General features: G+C 44.9%; 1 protein-coding gene across 1 annotated transcript in view; it reads left to right on the top strand.

The window, feature by feature from the left end:
- LOC126482043 (trypsin-1-like) overlaps positions 1-23,294 on the top strand; it is a 43,071-nt gene that overhangs the window by 17,079 nt on the left and 2,698 nt on the right. Inside the window, exons 5-6 of the mRNA XM_050106017.1 lie at positions 2,411-2,524; positions 19,927-20,076. Of these exons, the coding sequence (XP_049961974.1) occupies positions 2,411-2,524; positions 19,927-20,076 (264 nt within the window). The remainder of the gene's footprint in view (positions 1-2,410; positions 2,525-19,926; positions 20,077-23,294) is intronic.

Below are 23,294 nucleotides of genomic sequence, written 5' to 3'. Positions count from 1 at the left end.
TACCTTTAATAAATTCTCTTGCTTCTTCAACTGAACTACTTAATCCTATAGTTGCTACTGCATTTAGAATGTGATTGTTAAAAGTACTTGCAGCTTGGGTATTATTAGTCACAACATTGTTAATTTAGTTTGTTAGGGAGTCTTGTATACTACCTGGCTGTTCTGTCTCTTGTTTGACGCAGTTCTATATAGTTTTAATTTTGCTATTGGTATTATTTTTTCTGTTAGGACATGCAAAATTCTGGAAATTTTAATGAATTTCCTTACAGTATTACAGTATCTATTGTAGTAGGCAAGTAATGTCAGATCTCGACTTACTTCGGTCTTATGTTGTAAATAGTTGATCGCTGACTTGGGCTCCGACGCTCTCTGTGACGCTATTTACGTGCAGCACTTGGATGTAGACAATAAAAACGTGTACACTATATATACATTGTAGTGCACATGTGTTGCATTAGCATTCTTGCGATGTGTTTCAATGCCGTATTGTCAGATGCAACATAATAAGAGAATATAATCGTCTGTTAACTTACGTGCTATTGTTCTGAAACTGTGAAAGCTCTACCTTTCGTAGAGAACTGGCTCCACACAACATGACAACGAAATTGTTTCTTTAACGCTATACGGCTGCTCCATGTAAAAGACTGTACTTCAATAACTTCAATTACATTTTTTCAGCTAATTAGTTTTTATATTTGTTATTTTGAGGATCATAGAATTGCCTGATCTCGTATTTTTCCTAAGGGTTGAACTGGACTCCTACAATACGTCTATGGTCTTCTCCGAACTCTTTTCCATTTTTTTAACTAGCAAGTGACATCATGCATAGAAACGCACGACACTTCACAACACATACACCTCATAAACAGGCTATTCACGCCGCATATTTTCATGTCAAATAACGAACGAGATTCCAATCAAGGACTATCCACTTTCACGCCAGTATTTTATTTTTCAAAATATATGCATACTAAGTACTTAACTACATAGCTACAAATTCCATTTATTGTTTGAACGATTTGTTAATGGAAATGGTGTGGATCCAGTCAGTCAACGGTATATGTGTACATGATTAGTTCTAATAGTAACGAGCATATATATTTCTCAGTTCCATTCATTCAAGTATCCTTGTAAACTAGCTGTTTCTTTATTGGCTGCTAGTTCTTAAATAAAAAGTAGTCACTGCAACAGAAGGAACTGTCCAGATGAAATTATTTTAGATTAGATTTATAACTTGTGTTGCTACCAGGCAGACATTTTATCTTATCGGAAAAAATCATAAAAAATTATTGATCCTTGTTACACTACTTTCTCAGCCACTGACAGCTTTGATAATGAATAATAAATGCCATTTTTTCTTTTAGCGTTGTAGGTAAGGACATCACTATTCTTCTCAAATTTTCGTAGATTATTTATGACGAAGTTCATTAGCGAATATAGGTACTGTGAAGGCGCAGATGAAATGCCTAACACCGGAAGTGGCGCCTACATGTTATTCTCATTGGTCACTTTTGCGTAATCAGTACCCTATAGAGTTGCCGTGTAAAATCATTGCATAATGCATTATTATGTGGAAATTGGCAAAACATGTCATGGGACTGATTCGCTTATTTTCGAGGCTGAAATTATACAAAGAGCAAAAGGAGCTAAATTTAATTGTGTGAGTAGCTCCATAACATGCTTTTCCCAGCTCAAGTTTACATCAGTGTGTACTTCAAAAATTTTGGAATACTCTATCCTGTTTAGTGACTCCTGTTCAACTGCTGTATAAATTATTGGTATGAATATTTGCTGTATAGAACTGAATACCATAGTGTGACCCTTAAGAACTGGTGGGGAATCCATTTTCAAACAACCGAGTTTCTAAGTCCAAAACGGGAATAATTATGAGAAATGTCTCCCAGATATTTTGGAAGGTGATCTTATGCTCTTGTGGAGTGACGCTGTACTCAGATATAGCAGGTTCGAATCTTGTTGAAGAGACTTTCATCACCAGCATTAGGCTGATCAGCAGACTTTGCGTCAAATTCTGAGCATTGATAAGTGTGTCACCGGATGGGGGTACGTAACGATATTGTTGATGACCAGTCCTCCTTATAGGGACTTAAAGCTTTGTGGTTCCCAAAGTGCTCTTCAGGATGTGTAGGCTGCTTGCCGTTGCGTCAGCATCACCACCAATGCAAACACAAATACTTAGACGTCACAATTGCCTACATTACTTCTGTTCTAAAGGGACTTGAAATTCATCCCACACAAATTCAGTCCACCACAAAAAGGTTTGCACTATCCTAAGAGCCACACGAGTGTATGCTCCATGTACTCAGTTCCTCTTTATAATGCCCGCACATCCTCACCATACTAACAACAGAATGGAAAGTGTAATAACGGTGATTCTTTTGACTGCTTTCAGCTGGTGCAGCCTCTCACCTTAGGACCCACAGTACAGCCCGTCCCTCTACCGGAACAGGGTCAGCAGACTCCTGGCGGGACCATAGCCACTGTGGTCGGATGGGGAGCTACAGAGGTGAGCCAGTGTCAAGTCACTAGAATAACTGAAGTGTTGGTGAAATACTGTACGTAGGAACAAAACAGAACGGATTTATATGACCTTTACTGTTGCACCGCATCTCACTGTGTTACCATCTCACAGCGTTATCACAAAAGCTGTATTATTTAACTCTGTCTAGATACTGTACTGTACGGTACAGTCATAGTTAACGATGATAACTATTATCCAGTTAAAGGGACTAAACATTTCGGTTTTCAGTCTCCCCTTCCACTGGAAATTCAGGTAAATTGATGTGAAACAGGAAAAGAAGAACGATTAGCTCTAGCGCCTTTATCATCGAGGTAGAATTTCTCGTGACAGTAACTTCAATCAGATGGTAACAACTGAGTTATTACCCAGGAGACTCCCAACGGCTGGTACCTGTGGCAATAAGCGCGTCGGGCGCACCCGTCCCACACCAAAATCACGGAAGGATACAACAAGGAAGGTCATAAAATTTAGTATGACTAAACAGTAAAATAAATAAAATGTGTTCGTACAAATCCGTAAATGCATTGCAGATCAGGTGGAGAAAACAGCCGGAGGCCACGTGGGACACACGCCATAATGAGAATCACAATGTGTAGGAAACGTATACAGGTAGAAAAACAGCATATAAACTAAATGTACTAAGTCAACTGTTTGACACGGAAAATGGGTCAACAGTGTCTCCCGAACAGCCGTCTGCCAACAAGCACAGAATCATATCAGAATTTAGGAGACCAGTTTGAGCACGAGTTCCGAAGAGATTGGTGATTCTTAATGAGAAGGATCCATCTGGATAACAGCAAATACAGATCAACCTGCTATTGTATTTGTCCAGATGAAAGTACTATACTCTGAAGTGGCAAAAGTCATGGCATAGCGATATGCACCTCCACAGATAGTGGTAGTAACGCGTACACAGTGTATGAAAGGGCAATGCATTAGCGGAGATGTCATTTGTACTCACGTGATTCATATGAAAAGGTTTCCGACGTTGTTATGGCCACACGACAGGAACTAACACACTTTGAATGCGGAATGATAGTTCTAGCTAGAAACATGCGATATTGCATTTCGGAAATTTATTTAAGGATCTAGGGATATTCACAGTACCTTCTCAGTATATATACTCTCTTATGAAATTTATTAACAACCAAACCTAATTCAAAAGTAATAGCAGTGTGCATAACTACAATACTAGGAGAAAGGATGATCTTCACTATTCAAGATTAAATCTAACTTTGGCACAGAAAGGAGTGAATTATACTGCCACTAAAGTCTTTGGTCACTTACCAAATAGTATCAAAAGTCTGACAGATAACCAACAAGTATACAAGAAGAAATTAAAAGAATTTCTGAATGACAACTCCTTCTACTCCATAGAGGAATTTTTAGATACAAATTAAGAAAAAAAAGAAAAAAACTAAAGAAATAAAAAAGTTTAAAAAAATAAAAAACAAAAAATAAAAAAGTTGTTATATTAACTTAATTATATTGTTAAATTAACTTAATTGTGTCATGTATTGGAAAATTTGACTCGTTCCACATCATTACGAAATATCGTATTCATGATCCATGGAACTAGTATTAATCTAATCTAATCTAAGGAATTCAGTATCCCGAGATCCACAGTGTAAAGGATGTGCCGAGAATACTACATATCACGGAATACCTCTCACAACGGACAACACAATGCCTACGGCCTATACTGAACGACCGAGAGCAGCGGCGTTTGCGTGGAGTTGGCAGAGCTAACAGACAAGCAACACTGCCTGGAATAACCGCATAAATCAACGTGAGACACACGACAAACATATCATTTAGAACAGTGCGACGAAATTTGCCGTTAATGGGCTGTGGCAGCAGGTGACCAACGTGAGTGCCTTTGCTAACAGCATAACATTGCTTGCCGTGCCTCTCCTGAGCTTGTGACCATATCAGTTGGACCATAGATGACCGTAAAAACGTGACCTCGTGAGATGACTCGCGATTACAGTTGGTAAGAGCTGATTGTAGGGTTCGAGTGTGGCGCAGAACCCACGAAGCCATGGACTCAAGTTGTCAAGAAGGAAACGTGCAAGCTGCTGGTGGCTCCGTTGTATTTACATGGAATGGACTGATTCCTCTGGTCCAACCGAACCGATTATTGACTGGAAACGGTTATGTTCGGCTACTAAGAGACCATTTTCAACCATTCCCAAACACCGATGCCGACCGGAGTGGCCGTGCGGTTCTAGGCGCTACAGTCTGGAACCGAGCGACCGCTAAGGTCGCAGGTTAGAATCCGAGCTCGGGCATGGATGTGTGTGATGTCCTTAGGTTAGTTAGGTTTAATTAGTTCTAAGTTCTAGGCGACTGATGACCTCAGAAGTTAAGTCCCATAGTGCTCAGAGCCATTTGAACCATTTTTGAGCCCAAACACCGATGGAACTTTTATGGATGAGAATGCGCCATGTCACCAAGCCACTGTTGTTAGAGATTGGCTTGAAGAACATTCTGAACAATTAGAGAGAATGATTTGGCCAGGCAGATCGCTCTCCATGAATACCATCGACAATTTTGGGGAAATAATCGAGTGGTCAGTCTGTGCACATAATTCTGCACAGGCTACACTTTCGCAATTATGCACTATATTGAGGCAGCATGGCAGTATTTCTGCAGGGGACTTCCAACGGCTTGTGAAGTCCATGCCATGTCGAGTTGCTGGACTATGCGCGGCAGAAGGAGGCCCGACGTGTTATTTCGTGATATCCCAGGACTTTTGTCACTTCAGTGTAATTAATCCAACTAAGGAGATACTAAAAGCAGGAATTCTCAATAATATTTAGCAACGAGTTTTTAAATATTTCCATGTTGTTGTACTCATTGTTAATTTTGTAAGTTCATAGTACATTCAGCTCTTTCCAAATACTGAAAAAAACACTAACGATAAATTCAGTATGCGAAAAACAATTCAGTGAACAACTTGGAATAATCTGCATTTTGTTGTGCGTGGAAACTATAAACAGAGGGCGCATATCTCGCCGGAAAAGTATTAGTCAACTCCTTGACTGATTGATTGATTGAGGGGTTATGGGACTAAACGGAGAGCTCATCAGTCCCGCACACAGACGCCTCCTTAAAGAGCACACTGGTTGCTATGTAGCTCTATAGATGGAGTAGAAGTACCAGTCGGTTATGTGACAGTCTATCGCTAACTAAGTCACCAAAGTCAAGTAGTGTTTATGCGTCAGTCGCACATCGACGTGATGACATGACAGAATGGCAGAAAGAAGGTACTGTATTTAGAGCTGCCCATGAAATAAGACTTAAGAGCAGCGCGTCCCGTTACAGGTTTATTTAGTAAGCACGAAAGTGTTACACAGATGCTGCGCGCTGTCGTCTTCTGTTGAAATTCCGAGGGCGTATGTGTCTAGAATAGTCAACCAATATGTTACTTCCTGCTACATATATCTTGCGAAAATCTCATGATCGTAAAACTAGAGAGTCCAGCTCACACGGAGGCCTACCGAAAATAGTTCGCGACTGCTGCGGTTGCAGGTTCGAATCCTGCCTCGGGCATGGATGTGTGTGATGTCCTTAGGTTAGTTAGGTTTAAATAGTTCTAAGTTCTGGGGGACTGATGACCACAGATGTTAAGTCCCATAGTGCTCAGAGCCATTTTTTGGAAATAGTTCTTCCTGGGCGTCATTCACGATGGAACCGGAGAGAAGGGCAGTGAGAGTGGTACACAAACTACTTTCCACCACACGCTGTAAAGTGGCTTGGGGAGTGTAGTTGTAGATGTAGATGGCCAAACCCTGAACGAATTTGTCCGATTCGTTGGTGTATCTCCGCGCACTGTCTGTCATCTCTAGAAGGAATGATGTGTCGCTCGCAGCCATGTAACATGATGCAGGAACAGTCCCAGTCTTGCCCAGCAGGGATCAGACATGAGTATCATACCGTATCAAAGACAATTGGTTTCAAGCGCGACAGGAACGTTTACGGTGAGTGGCCAGTTCCATCACAACTCATTTCTTAGCAAATGTTACTCGGGAACTACATGCAATTGGCATTTGGGGTAGTTTACATCGCAAAAGACTATTGCTGACAGGAATCCTGGTGACTGCCTCTTTATAATGTTTTTTTAAGGGTGTGTAGCGTCATTTATATCCTGCACATAAAATGCTTATGCTGAAAATTTCGATTACTCCCTCTGTATAAATACAGAACATCCTGTATTCCTATTTCGGATACAGATTTCCATCACATTCCTTATTTTCTCATACTTTTCATACATATTCAAAATTTTCGACATTTTATTCATATTTTTCAACATCTTTTATCCATTTGTAAGTGTGTAAGTACAAGAATATTCATGCTCTTGTTTCATACCCTACCAAGGTTCTTTGGCATCCATTAGTGATTTGCATCCCTAAACCAAGCCAGATAGAGTCTCCAAGATCACTTACTCTTCCCCTTCCTGCAAATGGTAATCCAGAAATAGAATCTTCGTCTACACATAAGGCTAACTTAAGAAGCCACTCATCATGTAAGCTACAACATATACACAAAATGCATTTAAGACTTTAGATATCTTAAATACAGCTTTATACCTACTGATTATCACAAAAATATCACTCCGTGACAACCTAACAACGTTGAAATCCATTTGTCCTTTCTTGTATGTTAATAGCACAATATATTCCGTCTACAGCTCGCCAAGCTTCATACATATACTGCAAGCTTACTATATATATGTGATAGAAGAGAACAATAATAATGTTCATGGAGCTAACGTTATCCTATTGTAAGCAAACATAGCTCTATTATACCGTTTTACGTGTTGGCCCAAAGCCCCCACCCCCACAGATCTACTGCGGCTACATCCACTTAAGGATACTGCTTCAGATGTAATGCTGGTGAATTCAGTTGTGGACGTTACGCTGAATGTAACTTTGGTGGATCCAACTCAAACAAAGTCTTAGTCATTACACTGGGGGACCAAACGCAAACAGTATCCTGGGCATAACACTGGCGGATACGACCTGAATATTATCCCGGCCTTAATGCTGGTTGATCCACTCCAAATTTTATCCTGCACCTAAAATAGTTGGATCCATCTTCAAACACCACCCTGTACTTACCACAGGTAGATGTACTTCCGAGCCGCATCCCAAATGTATGCCAGACAGTGAAGAGAATTCTCTGAGAAACCGACACACGAAATAGAGTAATTCACCTATGTTTTTTTTACAATAGAAAAAGTAAGTTAAGCTTTTCCAGCCGTAGATGGACTGTATTCTGTTTTATTAACATATGAGAAAGTGAACACGGATGTCATCATTGTTGGGTGGTCAAAATGGTTGGAATGGCTCTAAGCACTATCGGACTTAACATCTGCGGTCAGCAGTCCCCTAGACTTAGAACTACTTAAACCTAACTAACCTAAGGACCTCACACACATCCATGCCCGAGGCAGGATTCGACCGTGGCAGCAGCGCGGTTCCGGACTGAAGCGCCTAGAACCGCTCATCCACAGCGGCCGGCTTGGGTGGTCATGGAGACTTTTTTTTTAAGAATCAGTTGGTGTAAAACTGTATCTCCTAAAGTCAGCAGTTCACGTAATTTTGTGTGTGTGCTTTAGCGCATATAAGTTTTGGGTTTGATAGTTGGCATTATATGGTGATGGAAGGTTTCCTTTTGGGTTATCATTTGGAGCAAAAAGCGGAACAAGTGATTTTGCAGTCACGTTATAGAATCTCTCTGTCATGTTCAAGGGATCCAAACAATTAATGAATGCTAAAGAAACATGGTGGGATATGCAATAAGAGCATAAATATTCTTGTGCATCTTTGAATAAAATATGGATAAAAATATGGGAAAAATGTGGAAAATAATGAAAAATATGGTAAAAATGGAAAAATAAGGAAAATGGTAAAAATATAAAAAAATTACCGGGGAAACACCAGAAACCAATTAGAGGGAATATAAGTAACCTACGACTGCATCATAAAAACCAGAGTTGCCAGACGTTAAAATTCATGTTGTAATGGAACAAGTGCGTTGCTATTGCATCCGCTTCAAGGGTATAATACAAGACACTGCTGCGAGGTGCAAAAGCCATGGGATACTTCCTAACATTGTGTCGGGCCTTCTTTTGTCTCGACGAGGCGTGAACTCACAAGTCGTTGAAAGTCCCCTGCAAAAATATTGAGCGATGCTGCCTCTATAGCTGTCCATTATTTGCGAAAGCATTGCTGGTGCAGGATTTTTTGCACGAACTGATCTCACGACTATCTCCCATTAATGTTCCAAGGGTGGCCAAATCATTTCTTGAATTGTCCAGAATGGTCTTCAAACCAATCGCAAACAATTGCGCCCCGGCAACACAGCACAGTGTCATCCATAAAAATTCCATCGTTGTCTGGGGACATGAAGTCCATGAATGGCTACTGAGGGTCCCGAAGTAGCCGAAAAATAACCTTTTCCAGTCAATGATCGGTTTAATTGAATCAGAGGACGGAGTTCATTCCACGTAAACACAGCCCACACCATTATGGAGCCACCATGAGCTGGGAAAGTACGCTGTTGACAACTTGGGTCCATGACTTCGTAGGGTCTAACGCTACGATCGGCTCTAACCAACTGAGATACTCATCTTTCCAGGTCATGGTTTTCCAGCATCCATTCGATATGGTCACGAGCCCAGGAGAGGCGCTGAAGGCGTTGGCGTGCTGCTAGCAAAGGCTCTCGCATCGGTCGTCTGCTGCCATAGCCGATTAATGCCAAATTTCACTACACTGCCCCGGGGGATACGTTCGTCGTACGCACCCCATTGACTTCTGCAATTATTTCACGCCGTGTTGCTTGTCTGTTAACACTAACAACTGTAAGCAAACGCTGCTGCTCCCAGTCGTTAAGTGAAGGCCGTCAGCCATTGCGTTTTCCGTGGCGCTTTAGTGAGAGGTAATACCTGAAATTTGGTATTCTTGGCACACTCTTGACACTGTGGATCTCGAAATACTGAATTTCCTAAAGACTGCGAAATGGAAAGTCTCATTCCGCATACAAAGCCTAGTAATTCCCGTTTTTTTTTTTCCTTTATTGTGATTTTGATCACCTTAAACAAGGCGGAATGTCAGCAGCAGAGTACGCCGCTCTTCAGCCTTGAGTTTTACAATAAGTAATATATATAGGTGGCACAGAGAATACAATCAAAACGGGGGCAAAAAATGTAGACACTAAAAAACAAAAATACATGGAGCCGTTCACGCTGGACGAGAAACATCACTAACACTAGTTGACACGGCGCATATATCATGGATGATGGCGACGGTACACGTGAACAGTGGTGACGTGACGGCGAACAAACACTAATCACAAACGAAGACACACACACGAGACTGATGGCGATGATCTCCGGCGCGCGAAAGTCCACGTAGCATGTGCGAGTCTGGGGACCTGCCAAGAGAGGAGTTGGGGGCGGGGGGTGGGAGAGGGAGAGGGGAGAGCAGAGATGCCATGGGCAGAGGAAATAGGAGGAAAGGAGGAAGGGGGAGGGGAAACCTGGGGGAAGAGGGATGAAGGAAGAGAGATGGGGGGGAAAAGGAGAGAGAAGGGAGGGAGGGTGCCTAAAGGATAGGACACCGGAAGTGGGGGGGGGGGCAGGATCAAAGTTGATAGGAGGGGTAGATGGAGGGGAGGAGGACATCATCAGGGAGCGGGAGGTGGCGGAAGCCACCTTGGGAGTGGGTAAGGAGGGTGGAGAGATGGAGACTGGGTGGGACGTGGGAATACAGGCATGGCAGCGGGTGGGGGTGGGAGAGGATAAGCGAGACAAGCGGGTGAGGAGGATCGAGTTTGCGGGAGGTGTACAGGATCCGTATCCTTTCGAGGAAATGGAGGAGGTGGGGAACGGAATGAGATCGTACAGGATCCGCATGGGGGAGGGGAGACGGATGCGATAGGTGAGGCAGAGAGCATGATGTTCAAGGATTTGAAGGGATTTATAAAAGGAAGGGGGGGGGGGGGCGGAGATCCAGGCCGGATGGGTGTAACAAAGGATAGGGCGGATGAGTGATTTATAGGTGTGGAGGATGGTGGAGGGGTCCAGACCCCCACGTACAGTCGGAAAGGAGCTTGAGGAGATGGAGTCGGGAGCAGGCCTTAGCTTGGATTGTCTGGAGATGGGGAGTTCAGGAGAGGCGACGGTGGAGGGTGACGCCAAGGTACTTAAGGGTGGGAGTGAGGGCGATAGGACGGCTATAGATGGTGAGATAGAAATCAAGGAGGCGGAAGGAAGGGGTGGTTTTGCCTACAATGATCACCTGGGTTTTGGAGGGATTGACCTTGAGCAACCACTGGTTGCACCAAGCGGTGAACCGGTCGAAATGGGATTGGAGAAGGTGTTGGGAGCATTGCAGGGTGGGGGCAGTGGCAAGGAAGGCGGTGTCATCGGCAAACTGGAGAAGGTGGACGGGGGGTGATGGCGGCGGCATGTCCGCCGAGTACAAAAGGTATAGAAGGGGGTAGAGGACGGAGCCTTGGGGCACACCGGCGGAGGGGAAAAAGGTGTAGGAATCCGTGCTGTGGATGGTGACGTAGGAAGGACGGTGGGAGAGAAAGGAACCGATCAGACGGACGTAGTTAATGGGAAGGGCGAAGGTTTGGAGCTTGAAGAGGAGACTGGAATGCCATATGCGGTCATAAGCACGTTCGAGGTCCAGGGAGAGGAAGATTGCGGAGTGACGGGAATTAACCTGGTCAGAAAGGAGATGAGTGAGGTGAAGGAGAAAGTCGTCGGAAGAGAAGGACGGTCAAAAGCCACACTGGGTAATGGGAATGAGGCGGTGCTGGCGGAGATGCTGGTGGATGCATTGGGTGAGGATAGATTCCAGGACCTTGCTGAAGACTGAGGTAAGGCTGATGGGACGGTAGGAGGAGACGGCGGACGGCAGTTTGCCAGGTTTAAGGACCATCAGGATACGAGATGTTTTCCACAGGTCGGCGTAGTAACCGGTGGACAGGACTACATTGTAGAGCCTGGCCAGAGTGGAGAGGAAAGAGACAGGAGCTTCACGAAGGTGATGGTAGGTGACACGATCGTGACCAGGAGCGGTGTTGCGTTTTGTGCGGAGTGTAGCAATGAGATCCTATGTGGTGATAGGGGCATTGAGTTCCGTGTGTGCAATGTTGTCCAAGTACTGGAAACCAGGAGCGAGGGGAGGGATAGAGGTGTCAGTGTGATTGCGGACATCCGAGAAGAGGGAGTAATCGAACTGGGGATCATCGGGGATGGAAAACACATCGGAGAGGTAGGAGGCAAAGTGATTGGCCTTACTAAGGGTGTCAGGGAAGGGGTGATCGTCATGGAGAAGAGGATAGTAGGGGGAGGGTTTAGTTCCGGTAAGGCGACAGAAGGCTGACCAGAACTTGGACGAGTTGATAGGTAGGGTAGCATTTAAACGGGTGCATGTCTGTCGCCAGTCCCGACGTTTCTTAGCCGCGAGCAAATTACGAATGTGTCGCTGGAGTTGCCGGTGGCGTCGTAGTGTGTACAGGTCACGCGTGCGGAGGGAGGCTCAGTAGAGACGGCAGGATTCACGGAGGAGGAGGACGGCCTGTGAGGGTAAGGTAGGACAGTGGGGGTGGATGGCGACAGTAGGGACGTGGGCCTCCATGGCCTCAGACAAGGTCTGCTGCAGAAAGGAGGCGGCATGGGTTACATCGTCAGGGTGGTGGTAGGTGAGGGGGTGGCTATCGACCTGGGTGGAGAGGGTATCCCGGTAGGCATTCCATTTGGCACGGGAATAGTCATGGACGTACTTAGGGGGAGGGTCATTACGAGGGTCGGGGCAGGGGTGACGACCGTCTGAAATGGTGAGGAGGACAGGGAGATGGTCGCTACCAATAGGCTCCAGGACATCCACCGTTATGCGGCCAAGGAGGTTGGGGGAGGAAAGTATAACATCGGGAGTGGAGTTGGATTCGGGACAGGTGTGCTGGGGGATGGGGATGAGGTCGCCTTGAAGGGAGGAGAGGAACCGATGCCACCGCCATAACTGGGCGGCGGAACGACTATGGATGTTGAGGTCGGCGGCGATCACGTAGGAGGAGAAGGTACGGTCAATGTGGGAGAGGAAGTCGAAGGGAATAGGGGCGTTAGGGCGCACCTAGATGGTGGCGCAGGTAACGGTAAGGCCGGGGAAGAAGAGACTAAGGATCAGGTGTTCGGTGGGGTTCGGGAAGGAGAGGTTGGAGCCGAACGGGGATCTGGCGGTGGTGACCAATGGCAACTCCACCACGCGCAATCAGGAGGGGACTATCGGAGTGGTGGAGGAGATAGGGCGAAGTGTGGACGGTTTGGTGGGGTTGGAGGAAGGTTTCATTGAGGAGGAAGGCATCCACGTGGTGGGTGGCAAGGGTGTGCAGGAAGAGGTTCTTGTTGGTGGGAAGGGAGCGGATATTGTTGAAAAGGATACAGTGCTGTCGCTCCATGTCAGAGATTTAGACAAGGGTGTCAAGATGGGAGAAGGTGAAATGGGTCTGGTTGTTGGAGTAGGTAGCATACATTTTGAGTTGGAAAATGGAACGGGTGGCGAGGGATATCTGTTGGAGAGTGTGGGGGCGCTGAAAAGGATGAACATTTTAAAGGATGATGGTGAGGAATCTGATGATGTCCTCAGCGGTAGGGGGTGGGCGAAGGGAATTGCTGGGAGTGGTGGGGGCGTCCAGAGGACGGACAGGGACAGTGAGTTCCGGAGTGGTTGAAGGGGGTCGGGCTTTACACTTTTGGGAGTAGGTGGGATGGGGGAGATTGCAGGTATTGCAGGAGGGAGGGGATTGAAGGTTAGGGCACTGCTGGAGGAAGTGCACCTGCCTACAATGCGGGCAGGTGGGGGCCTCGTGGCACTCGGCTGTTGGGTGTGCGTTATAGCGCAGACACCTCTGGCTGTGCAGGGGTTGAGGAGGGGAACGGGAGGGGTCGACCTTGTAGCGCTGGTTTGAAGAGGAAGGCACCCTCCTTCAGGAGATGGTCAATGGAGGGGACGTCCTTGGAGAAAACCTGCATAAGGCGGGTGGGGCAGGGCGAGTTGAAAATGTGTCGGACCGCCCGCACCTCCATCGTGGGATGCGCCTTGAGCTCCGCCAACACCTCCTCCTCCATGATCATCGGACTAAGCCGAGTGATCATGACTGTGAGTGTCGGCGGGCGACACGGGGGTTGGGGGGTAGGGGACGGAGAAGGAGCAGGGGTGAGGGAGGTGTTGGGGCCAAAACAGGTAATGGGGAGGGGAGGTGGGAGAGGATGTCAGTATGGATGGTTTGGCTGGGGGAGCAGATGAGAACGAAATCCCGTCTGGGACTGAGGAGAGAGATGGGGGCACCAGGGAAGTGTTGGCGGAGGAGGAGGGAGAGATTCCAGGCCTTGAGAAGGGAAGGATCGGGAAGGGAGAGGAGGTATTTGTATAAAGAGCGGGGGAGGAGAGGGAGGAGGAGGAGGAGGAGGAGGAGGAGGAGAAGGCGGAGGGAGCAGGTCCAGGTGGGGAGACATCAATGGCATCCTGGGGGGGGGGAAGGAGGATGGCGCGGGGCCTTTTTGGGAGCAGAGGAGGTGGTGGTGCCACTAGGGCATTTAACGGCGGCACAAGGGTGGGTGGTGATATGACGGACGGGAGCTATAGGGAGGTGGCGGGAAGGGGCAGGTCCCTGCGTGGATGCAGCAGTTGGCGCCGGAGATGGTGGCCGTGAAGGCGACGGCGGCGGCGACGGCGACGGTGGTGGCGGTGATGGCGAAAGTGATGTGGAGAGTTGGGCATGGGCAGTGGCCCAACGGGCCACCATCCTAGCTGGAGCTGCAGTGACAGGCTGGGGGAGTGGGGGGAAAGGATCAGAGGGAGAGGAGTGGGAGGAAGAAGCTGGAGAGGGGGCGACAAAGAGAGTGAAGGGAGAGTGAGGTGGGATGGAAAGAGGGGGGTGTGACTGGGCACACCATGTTATGGTGGTGGTGGCGGCGGAGGGGGAAGTATAAACTATGGCTGTGGTGGTAGTGGTGGTGGGGGCTGACATGACGACAGGGAGAAAAAAAAACCGCACAGGACGAAAAGGAAAGGACACAAACTGGGGACAGACGAAGACGAAGACGGATGAAGACGAAGATGGAGGAAGACGAAGACGGATGAAGACGAAGATGGAGGAAGACGAAGACGGACGAAGACCAGAGTCCCACGCTGCTGGCGCAGGCGCTGGCGCTGACGGCGACGACGGGTGGCAGGAACGCCGCAGCTGCTGCTGCTGCCGCGGACGGGGCCGGGGCTGCTGCTGCTGCTGCTGGGCTGGCTGGCTGGCTGGCTGGCTGGCTGCACCGCCGCCGCCGCCGCCGCCGCCGCTGCTGCAGGAGGGCTGGCTGGCTGCTGCCGGCGGGACCGCTGCTGCTGGCCGGGACCGCTGCTGCTGGCCGGGACCGCCGCTGCTGCTGCTGCTGCTCGGCTGGACCGCTGCTGCTCGGCTGGCTGGCTGGCTGGCTGGCACCTGAAAAACCTAGCGCTTCGATTAGTGCTGGAATGGCACGATCGAAGGGCGGTAACCTTGCGGAGTACCGCCGGAGATGAGTAATTCCCGTCGCGTGGCCACACCCACGTCCGAATCCTTTTACATGAATCACACGAGTACAAATGACAGCTTCACCAGTGCACTGTCATTTTTTTGTATTTCATGTTCTGTAGGACCAAACTGAGGAGCAAGTTTCCACGGTCGCGGAATGAGTCATAATATGAATTTATAACAGAAAAATTATAATGGATGTAATGGAACGTATTGAATACTATTCAGACGACTACCCATAGGCGTATACCATGTCTACTCGATACCACCGCCATCTGTGCATGCACATATCACTATCCCATGACTTCTGCACGTCAGAGTATGTATTAGCAATCATCAAATAGCTAGACGTAATGTAATGCGCGATAATTTGAGAAAACGAAAAGTGACACATACATGGATCACATATTTTCACTACTACGGATAAAATAGCGAGAATCTCACTGATAAAGGTGGAAAGTGCTCAGTGTCATTTACGTTCTCCATGATTAGAGAGACATGTAATATAAGTTATTATGAGAGCAGTTAATAAGATTGCTTTCTCTCCTGCTGGGTGTTTCAACAGATGGCTTCGTGCCTGTCTTATCGATCCTCTGCTTCTGGCGGTTATCGTCTGATTAAATGCCAGCACGTAGGCATTCTGTACATTCTCCAGTTGCTGTCTCGTTTTCTAACGGCCATGTAGCCCGTATTTCTCTCTTATATATTGCCTGCGTGATGTATGGGGCTGGTGCGTGGCGAGTGCTACAGTTCTCCTAGCTATGGCGAGGTGGTTACTGGCGAACAGCGGCGGCAGTATGGTTTCAGCCAGTTACTAGGTATATTGTGCTGGAGACGATTACACATAGATAGGGACCTGGCAGAGTGGTTCAGATAGATTCAGTCTATCCTCAGCTGTACAAAATAGCAGTAAATAGCAATGGATCGATGTCATCATTTGTCAGTGTGCTTCCAAAGGCACAAGCAGTAAAGTATTTGTTATTAAGTAATGCATTGTAGAAACTGTTTAACATTTGAAAATGCGGAATTTACATGTATCTTAAAATAGAAATGTGTTGTCTTTAGTGAAAACCAGACAAAATTGTAAACAGCAGTGGGAGGTGGAGGATTTACAGGAAATGCCCAATACTTTTTTAGCTTACTATAATATTTCTGCCAGTAGAACGATACACCCGTTTTAAAATATACACTAAGGCGTCTCACAGTAGTGATGTAACGGTTACGTAGAAGTTTATTTGTTTAAATATCGTTTGTGGTATCTGATCATCATTTGAAGTCTCAGGAATAGCGAATTTGTTGTAAGTAATTCACTGCGGAAACAAATTATTGCACAATATCAGCGTATTTTTTTAAAAAAAAATAATCAACTGTAGTAACCAACATCTGTCCATCCCTTCCCGCCCCTTCTCTCTCAACGTTGTCACACCCACCCCAATTGGTGGTCACCTGTTCTAACCGCGACAGAATTTCTGTTGAGATTGTACACAATACATACGTAAAAGTTTGGTGGAAATCGATCCAGGAGTTTAGAAGGAATTTTTTACACGTGGTCTTGCCCCTAAACTCGCATGTCACGTATATGTAACACATATTTGATATATTTAACACGTATTTCCACTTATATTTCACCTGTATCTCTAGCGAATTTCGCCCTGCTGCTTCCTTTCAACAGCTCAATATTTATGACGTCATTCTCCTGAGCTACGTATCTCGTAGGTACAGTCAGCGGCATATGTGGATACTGCACCTTCCTGGCAGCTTAAATCTGTGTGTTGGGCCGAGGCTCGAACTCGAGACCATCGCCGCCTGTGGGCAAGTGTCCTACCAACTGAGCTTCCCGAACACGTCTCACGACCCGTCCTCACAACTGAATCTCCGTCATTAACTTATCTCCTTCCTTCCTTCCTGTCCACGAAGAACAAAGGTCCCTAGTTGGAGTATCCGTCCGGCACACAGTTTTAATCTACATGGAAGTTTCGTATCAGTGCACTCTCCACTGCAGAATGTAAATTTCTTACTGGACGTGTGGATAAAATTCTGCGAAATCTGTTGCCAACTGAATTAATAGCATGGAAGCAGTAAATTAAAACGTCATACGTGATGCAACAATTTTCCCACGCAGTTCAGTGATCAGGACGTCATCGTACTGTGTTTCACACAATGATATAATTTTGCAGGTACATTATGTAATGTGCGTGATGCGCCTTTTTTACTGCATGAACATAGAAAAACTATTCCACTTTCATCATTTTGTGGAGGTGTCAGCAGAAAATTAAGTTTCGTAAGAATTTCAAATTACGTGTGAAGTTTTTTGCAAGTCATAAGCGCTCTCATGTCAAATACTGGATGATTAAAATCTGGAAACTCACAGGTATTAGGCTACAATACTGTTTCACCCTCACCCCATCGCTTTTGTAGGTGGATTGTATTTGCCCTCACAGCGATTCTCTCCAGACGGTAAGTGTTTTGTGTACCCGTTTAGTTGAAATTGGTTCATGTAGGGTAACACGATGTCACGCACAGTTCGTGTAGAGGACCAATATTTTACTGGCATTTTGCAAAACATGCAATGATCTCATAAAATCATAGAATTTTAGCCACACTCAGTAATGTCCAAGAATCTAACACCGTAAGCTGTGCGAATGTTTGCCGAAATTTTGTGGGTGGGATAAATCTGCTGCAGCCACTCGATGATTCTTTTTTCCTCTCACTACAGCATACAGAACCAGAATGTCAAGGCCCACACATTTTCTCTACTAATAAAAGGAAGAGGATGGGTAGGAGGATCCTGATTCATATTGGTACAAACTTCGAAGAGAAGTCGTATGGTCAGTATCGCCTCCCGTGTTCCTACATTCCTCCGGAATCCAAACTGACATTTTCCGCGGTCGGAGTTTACCAGTTTTCCTATTTTTCTGTTAGAAATTTGTGCTACGATATTGTAACCATCGCATTAATTCGATAGCTCTGTAATATTCACATCTGACAGCATTTGCTTTCTTTGGAATTTTGATTATTATATTCTTCTTGAAGTCTGAAGGTAATTCGCCTGTCTCACACATCTTTCACACCAGATGGAAAAATTTTGTCGTGGCTGGCTCTCTGAAGGCCATCAGTAATTCTGATGGAATATTATGTACACCCGGGCCTTGTTTCGACTTAGGTCTTCTCGCAGTATAATATCTTCCATATTATCTTCAACTACGTCTTCTTCTATTTCTATAATACTGACTTCATCTGTCTTGCATGGACCCTCTGTACACTCCTTCCACCTTCCAGCTTTCCCTTGTTTGTTTAGGACTGGTTTTCCACCTGAGCTCTTGATATTTATTCACTTGCTTCATATCTAACTGCTTATAGAAGAGTCTCTATCGTGTGTCGTTTCAGTTTTCTGCCCACTACTGGTAGTGCTCTGTCTGGAAGCCCGCATCTCGTGGTCGTGCGGTAGCGTTCTCGCTTCCCACGCCCGGGTTCCCGGGTTCGATTCCCGGCGGGGTCAGGGATTTTCTCTGCCTCGTGATGGCTGGGTGTTGTGTGCTCTCCTTAGGTTAGTTAGGTTTAAGTAGTTCTAAATTCTAGGGGACTGATGACCATAGCTGTTAAGTCCCATAGTGCTCAGAGCCATTTGAACCATTTTCTGTCTGGAAAATTTGGCCCCCCCCCACTTTATAATTTTAGCATAGACCTTGTTATAAGACTCAGTATCAATTATTATATTTTGCACTATATATTATATCCTAGATTGGCAACATTGCTCCAACCAGTCGACTGTCAGGTGTCACTCCACGTGTCCTACACCTTACTATACTCTTCAGCTTGCAGAATTCCGACGGAAACTTGAAGAACTTCCTAATTGTTTCTCTTGACACTCTCATGTACGCACTTTTCAGTTCTTCCCACGCATACATCACCAAGCTTATGCCAGCGCAGCCTCTGTTTGCGTCATCCAGATATAACTGTGTGTGCTGCTCCCTGAAATGGGACAAAAAGAAAGTGGTTCCCACATGATACCTTCTAGTATGGTACTTTCAAAACTTAAGTAATTTCTAGTCAGTCTAGATGCTGCATGTATCAAAAATTTGTGTTCATACTAAACACAGAAAAGTCATCCTCTGATTTCAGATGTCATGGAGAGAAGATTTGTCGTTCATTTAAGTTATTTCATTATTTAATGGGGAACAGAATATAGGCACGCAAATGCCACCCAGAGAAATAATAAAGCTATCATTCTTCAATGAGTCACTTACCACACAGAATGGAAGATTTAATGACAAAAATTGCAATCAAAGAAAGATATTGATCTTCATCCAAATTCACCTTGTAGCCATTTCTTGAGGGCTCTCGCAATTCACAGAAGATAAATTCGTCCACATTCTTCAGGTTAAGTGTAAATAGTAATTAGTTTTACCTTTATTTTTAAATATATGCTTATTCTGCTAGTAGCATGAGCAGTGTGACGGACTGAAATCTTGTTTTCTGCAGTAACACTTGAGCAAAGTGAGTGCTTTATAAAGTGTAAATGCCTAACATTTCGCAATTCTCACAGCCAAAATTCTGTGCAGATAACGTGTAATCCGACACATTCCACATCATTGAGATGTGAATTGGATTAATATCGCACGTAATATGGAATTAACTGACTAACGTATTGTTAATGGACAAATGATACGTCAAAATCATTTCGTAGATATAAAATTTTATTTTTAGTTCTACGATAGCTTGCATAATGTTTTCGAGTTATGAAGTTTACGAATGTCATTCGTTTCGATAAACTGTTGTGAAACTGGAATGTGTTATTGTTCCAGTCCGAATCTTCAGCTGAAACACTGCGGAAGGCTGACATCCCGGTGTGGTCTGATGCGGACTGCCAGGAGGCGTACGCAGGCTACGAGTACCAGGTTCTAGAGGAGGACATCTGCGCCGGGATGCCTGAAGGAGGCAGGGGGCAATGTAGCGTGAGTTACATTCTTCTGTTTACATATACGTCTACAGAATTTAGTGTGGCTGTTTTCCATAAAAATAAGTTGTTATTGATTAGGTCACGTCATTTTACCCTTCTACTCTTTCAAGAACCTGACGTTTCGACTACTCTGCTGGTACATTCTTCAGGACTGCTCTGATGTCCATGCATGTCTTAACACCACAAAACTCCTAAATATGGTTACAACAGAAGCGTGGTAACATCGAGTCGTAGAAAGAATATGAGAGAAAATGAAACAACAGAATCAGTCAGAAGAGTTTACTTTCTTCACTGCTTTACGATTATCAACAGCCTATATGGATTTCGAATTTTAGTTGTACGAACATTACAAGTTGAAGCGGCCGTGAAAAATCGATTTATGCACAGTGCGGTATGAGACAGTGTTTAACATGATACTTGCATTGCAGAGGAACGGGAGATTGTCTTCTTTCGCTGTACTAGGTAGTTTTGTCAGTGAAATTCATGGAATATGAGTCACGAAACATATTTTTGAAATGAATGAAAGAATTCGATGTCCGTTGTAAGCTGCATAATGCTTTGTTAAAGGCGTGCTATTATCTAATTTCGGCCGGGAGCCATTATAAAGAACATTTGCTGTGTCATGTATTGCACATCGGGCTACTCACATTATTTTGTAAAGGAATGTGATAAACACGATATGTAATACATGAAATAGCAAACGAGATTGATAATGATTCATGGCCAAAATTAGCTAATAACACAGTTTTCATAAAGTAAACGCACAGAGGCTGTGGATCCCGATGGAAGCAAAATATTTTTGAAAGGTGGTGCTACACAGTTACAATTTGTTTCATGTATATGTAGCTACACCATCAGCGGCTGCCAAAAACTTCATTAAGTCGTTACTAGTTATGGTCTACGCATGCACCACTTCGGGCACTGGTTAAAAAATTTGTTATAGCATTTTACGTTCTGTTCTACATCTACATCTACATCCATACTCCGCAAGCGACCTGACGGTGTGTGGTGGAGGGTACCTTGAGTACCTCCATCGGTTCTCCCTTCTATTCCAGTCTCGTATTGTTCGTGGAAAGAAGAATTGTCGGTATGCTTCTGTGTGGGCTCTAATCTTTCTGATTTTATCCTCATGGTCTCTTCGCGAGATATACGTAGGAGGGAGCAATATACTGCTTGACTCTCTCCTGCAGAGGCTTCCACTGGAGTTTATCTATCATCTGCGTAACGCTTTCGCGATTACTAAATGATCCTGTAACGAAGCGCGCTGCTCTCCGTTGGATTTTCTCTATCTCTTCTATCAACCCCATCCGGTACGGATCCCACACTGCTGAGCAGTATTCAAGCAGTGGGCGAACAAACGTACTGTAACCTACTTCCTTTGTGTTCGGATTGCATTTCCTTAGGATTCTTCCAATGAATCTCAGTCTGGCATCTGCTTTTCCGACGATCAACTTTATATGATCATTCCATTTTAAACCACTCCTAATGCGTACTCTCAGATAATTTATGGAATTAACTGCTTCCAGTTGCTGACCTGCTATTTTGTAGCTAAATGATAAGGGATCTATCTTTCTATGTATTCGCAGCACATTACACTTGTCTACATTGAGATTCAATTGCCATTCCCTGCACCATGCGTCAATTCGCTGCAGATCCTCCTGCATTTCAGTACAATTTTCCATTGTTACAACCTCTCGATACACCACAGCATCATCTGCAAAAAGCCTCAGTGAACTTCCGATGTCATCCACCACGTCATTTATGTATATTGTGAATAGAAACGGTCCTATGACACTCCCCTGCGGCACACCTGAAATCACTCTTACTTCGGAAGACTTCTCTCCATTGAGAATGACATGCTGCGTTCTGTTATCTAGGAACTCCTCAATCCAATCACACAATTGGTCTGATAGTCCATATGCTCTTACTTTGTTCATTAAACGACTGTGGGGAACTGTATCGAACGCCTTGCGGAAGTCAAGAAACTCGACATCTACCTGTGAACCCGTATCTATGGCCCTCTGAGTCTCGTGGACGAATAGCGCGAGCTGGGTTTCACATGACCGTCTATTTCGAAACCCATGCTGATTCCTACAGAGTAGATTTATAGTCTCCAGAAAAGTCATTATACTCGAACATAATACGTGTTCCAAAATTCTGCAACTGATCGACGTTAGATATATAGGTCTATAGTTCTGCACATCTGTTCGACGTCCCTTCTTGAAAACGGGGATGACCTGTGCCCTTTTCTAATCCTTTGGAACGCTACGCTCTTCTAGAGACCTACGGTACATCGCTGCAAGAAGGGGGGGCGAGTTCCTCCGCGTACTCTGTGTAAAATCGAGCTGGTATCCCATCAGGTCCAGAGGCCTTTCCTGTTTTGAGCGATTTTAATTGTTTCTCTATCCCTCTGTCGTCTATTTCGATATATACCATTTTGTCATCTGTGCGACAATCTAGAAAAACATTGCATTACATATAGCTGCCTCAGCATTAAAATAAATAGACCAGCATCAGTATTGTTACTAGCGAAATATATCACTGAAGCTTGCATATTGTCTTAATATTAAGGCAGTGGTACGTGATGCGTCAGAAAACAAAACGGAAAATAGAGTATTCTGACCAGTTCCAGAAAATGGTCCATGCGTAGAGCGAAAGTACTATCAGCTTGTCGAAGTTTTTGACAGCAGTTGATTGTATAGCTAAATAAACATGTTTTTCATCCGTCACGTAATGTCACGTAGTTAGTGTTATCAAAATTATCTACACGAAACAATTAATCTCAGCACACAACACCTGTAAGAAAAAAAAATGCCAATAAATGTGAAGGGGGAATGGTAAGTGAGTAATCGTGGGGATTTTCTATTCACCTCCAGCCTTATAGTATCTACAGTATTCAGTTTAGGTCATTTCCAGATACGAAAAAGGAATGCTGTGTGGCTGCCAAAAAAGAAATAAAGGTTGTAAAGTTTCTAAAAATGCAGTTGTGCATGACTGCCAAAAAAGAAATAAAGATTGTAAAGCTCCGTAAAGTGCACCTATCGCAAATATGCAAACATGATTAATTTCTTCATATGAACAGACGTTATAGAACTATCCAATTCTATTCCAGAGTATATCGAATAAAAAACTGTAATCATAGTTCCAGCTAAGTGTCTTCTTGACATGTACTTGTAAATGTGCATGTGAAGTGGTAGTTGTTTTCATTCCATG

This window comes from Schistocerca serialis, chromosome 5 (genome assembly GCF_023864345.2).
Source record: "Schistocerca serialis cubense isolate TAMUIC-IGC-003099 chromosome 5, iqSchSeri2.2, whole genome shotgun sequence".
Taxonomy (NCBI): domain Eukaryota; kingdom Metazoa; phylum Arthropoda; class Insecta; order Orthoptera; family Acrididae; genus Schistocerca; species Schistocerca serialis.
Note: the sequence above shows the minus strand (reverse complement) of the source record. Positions and strands in the feature narration are given on the sequence as shown.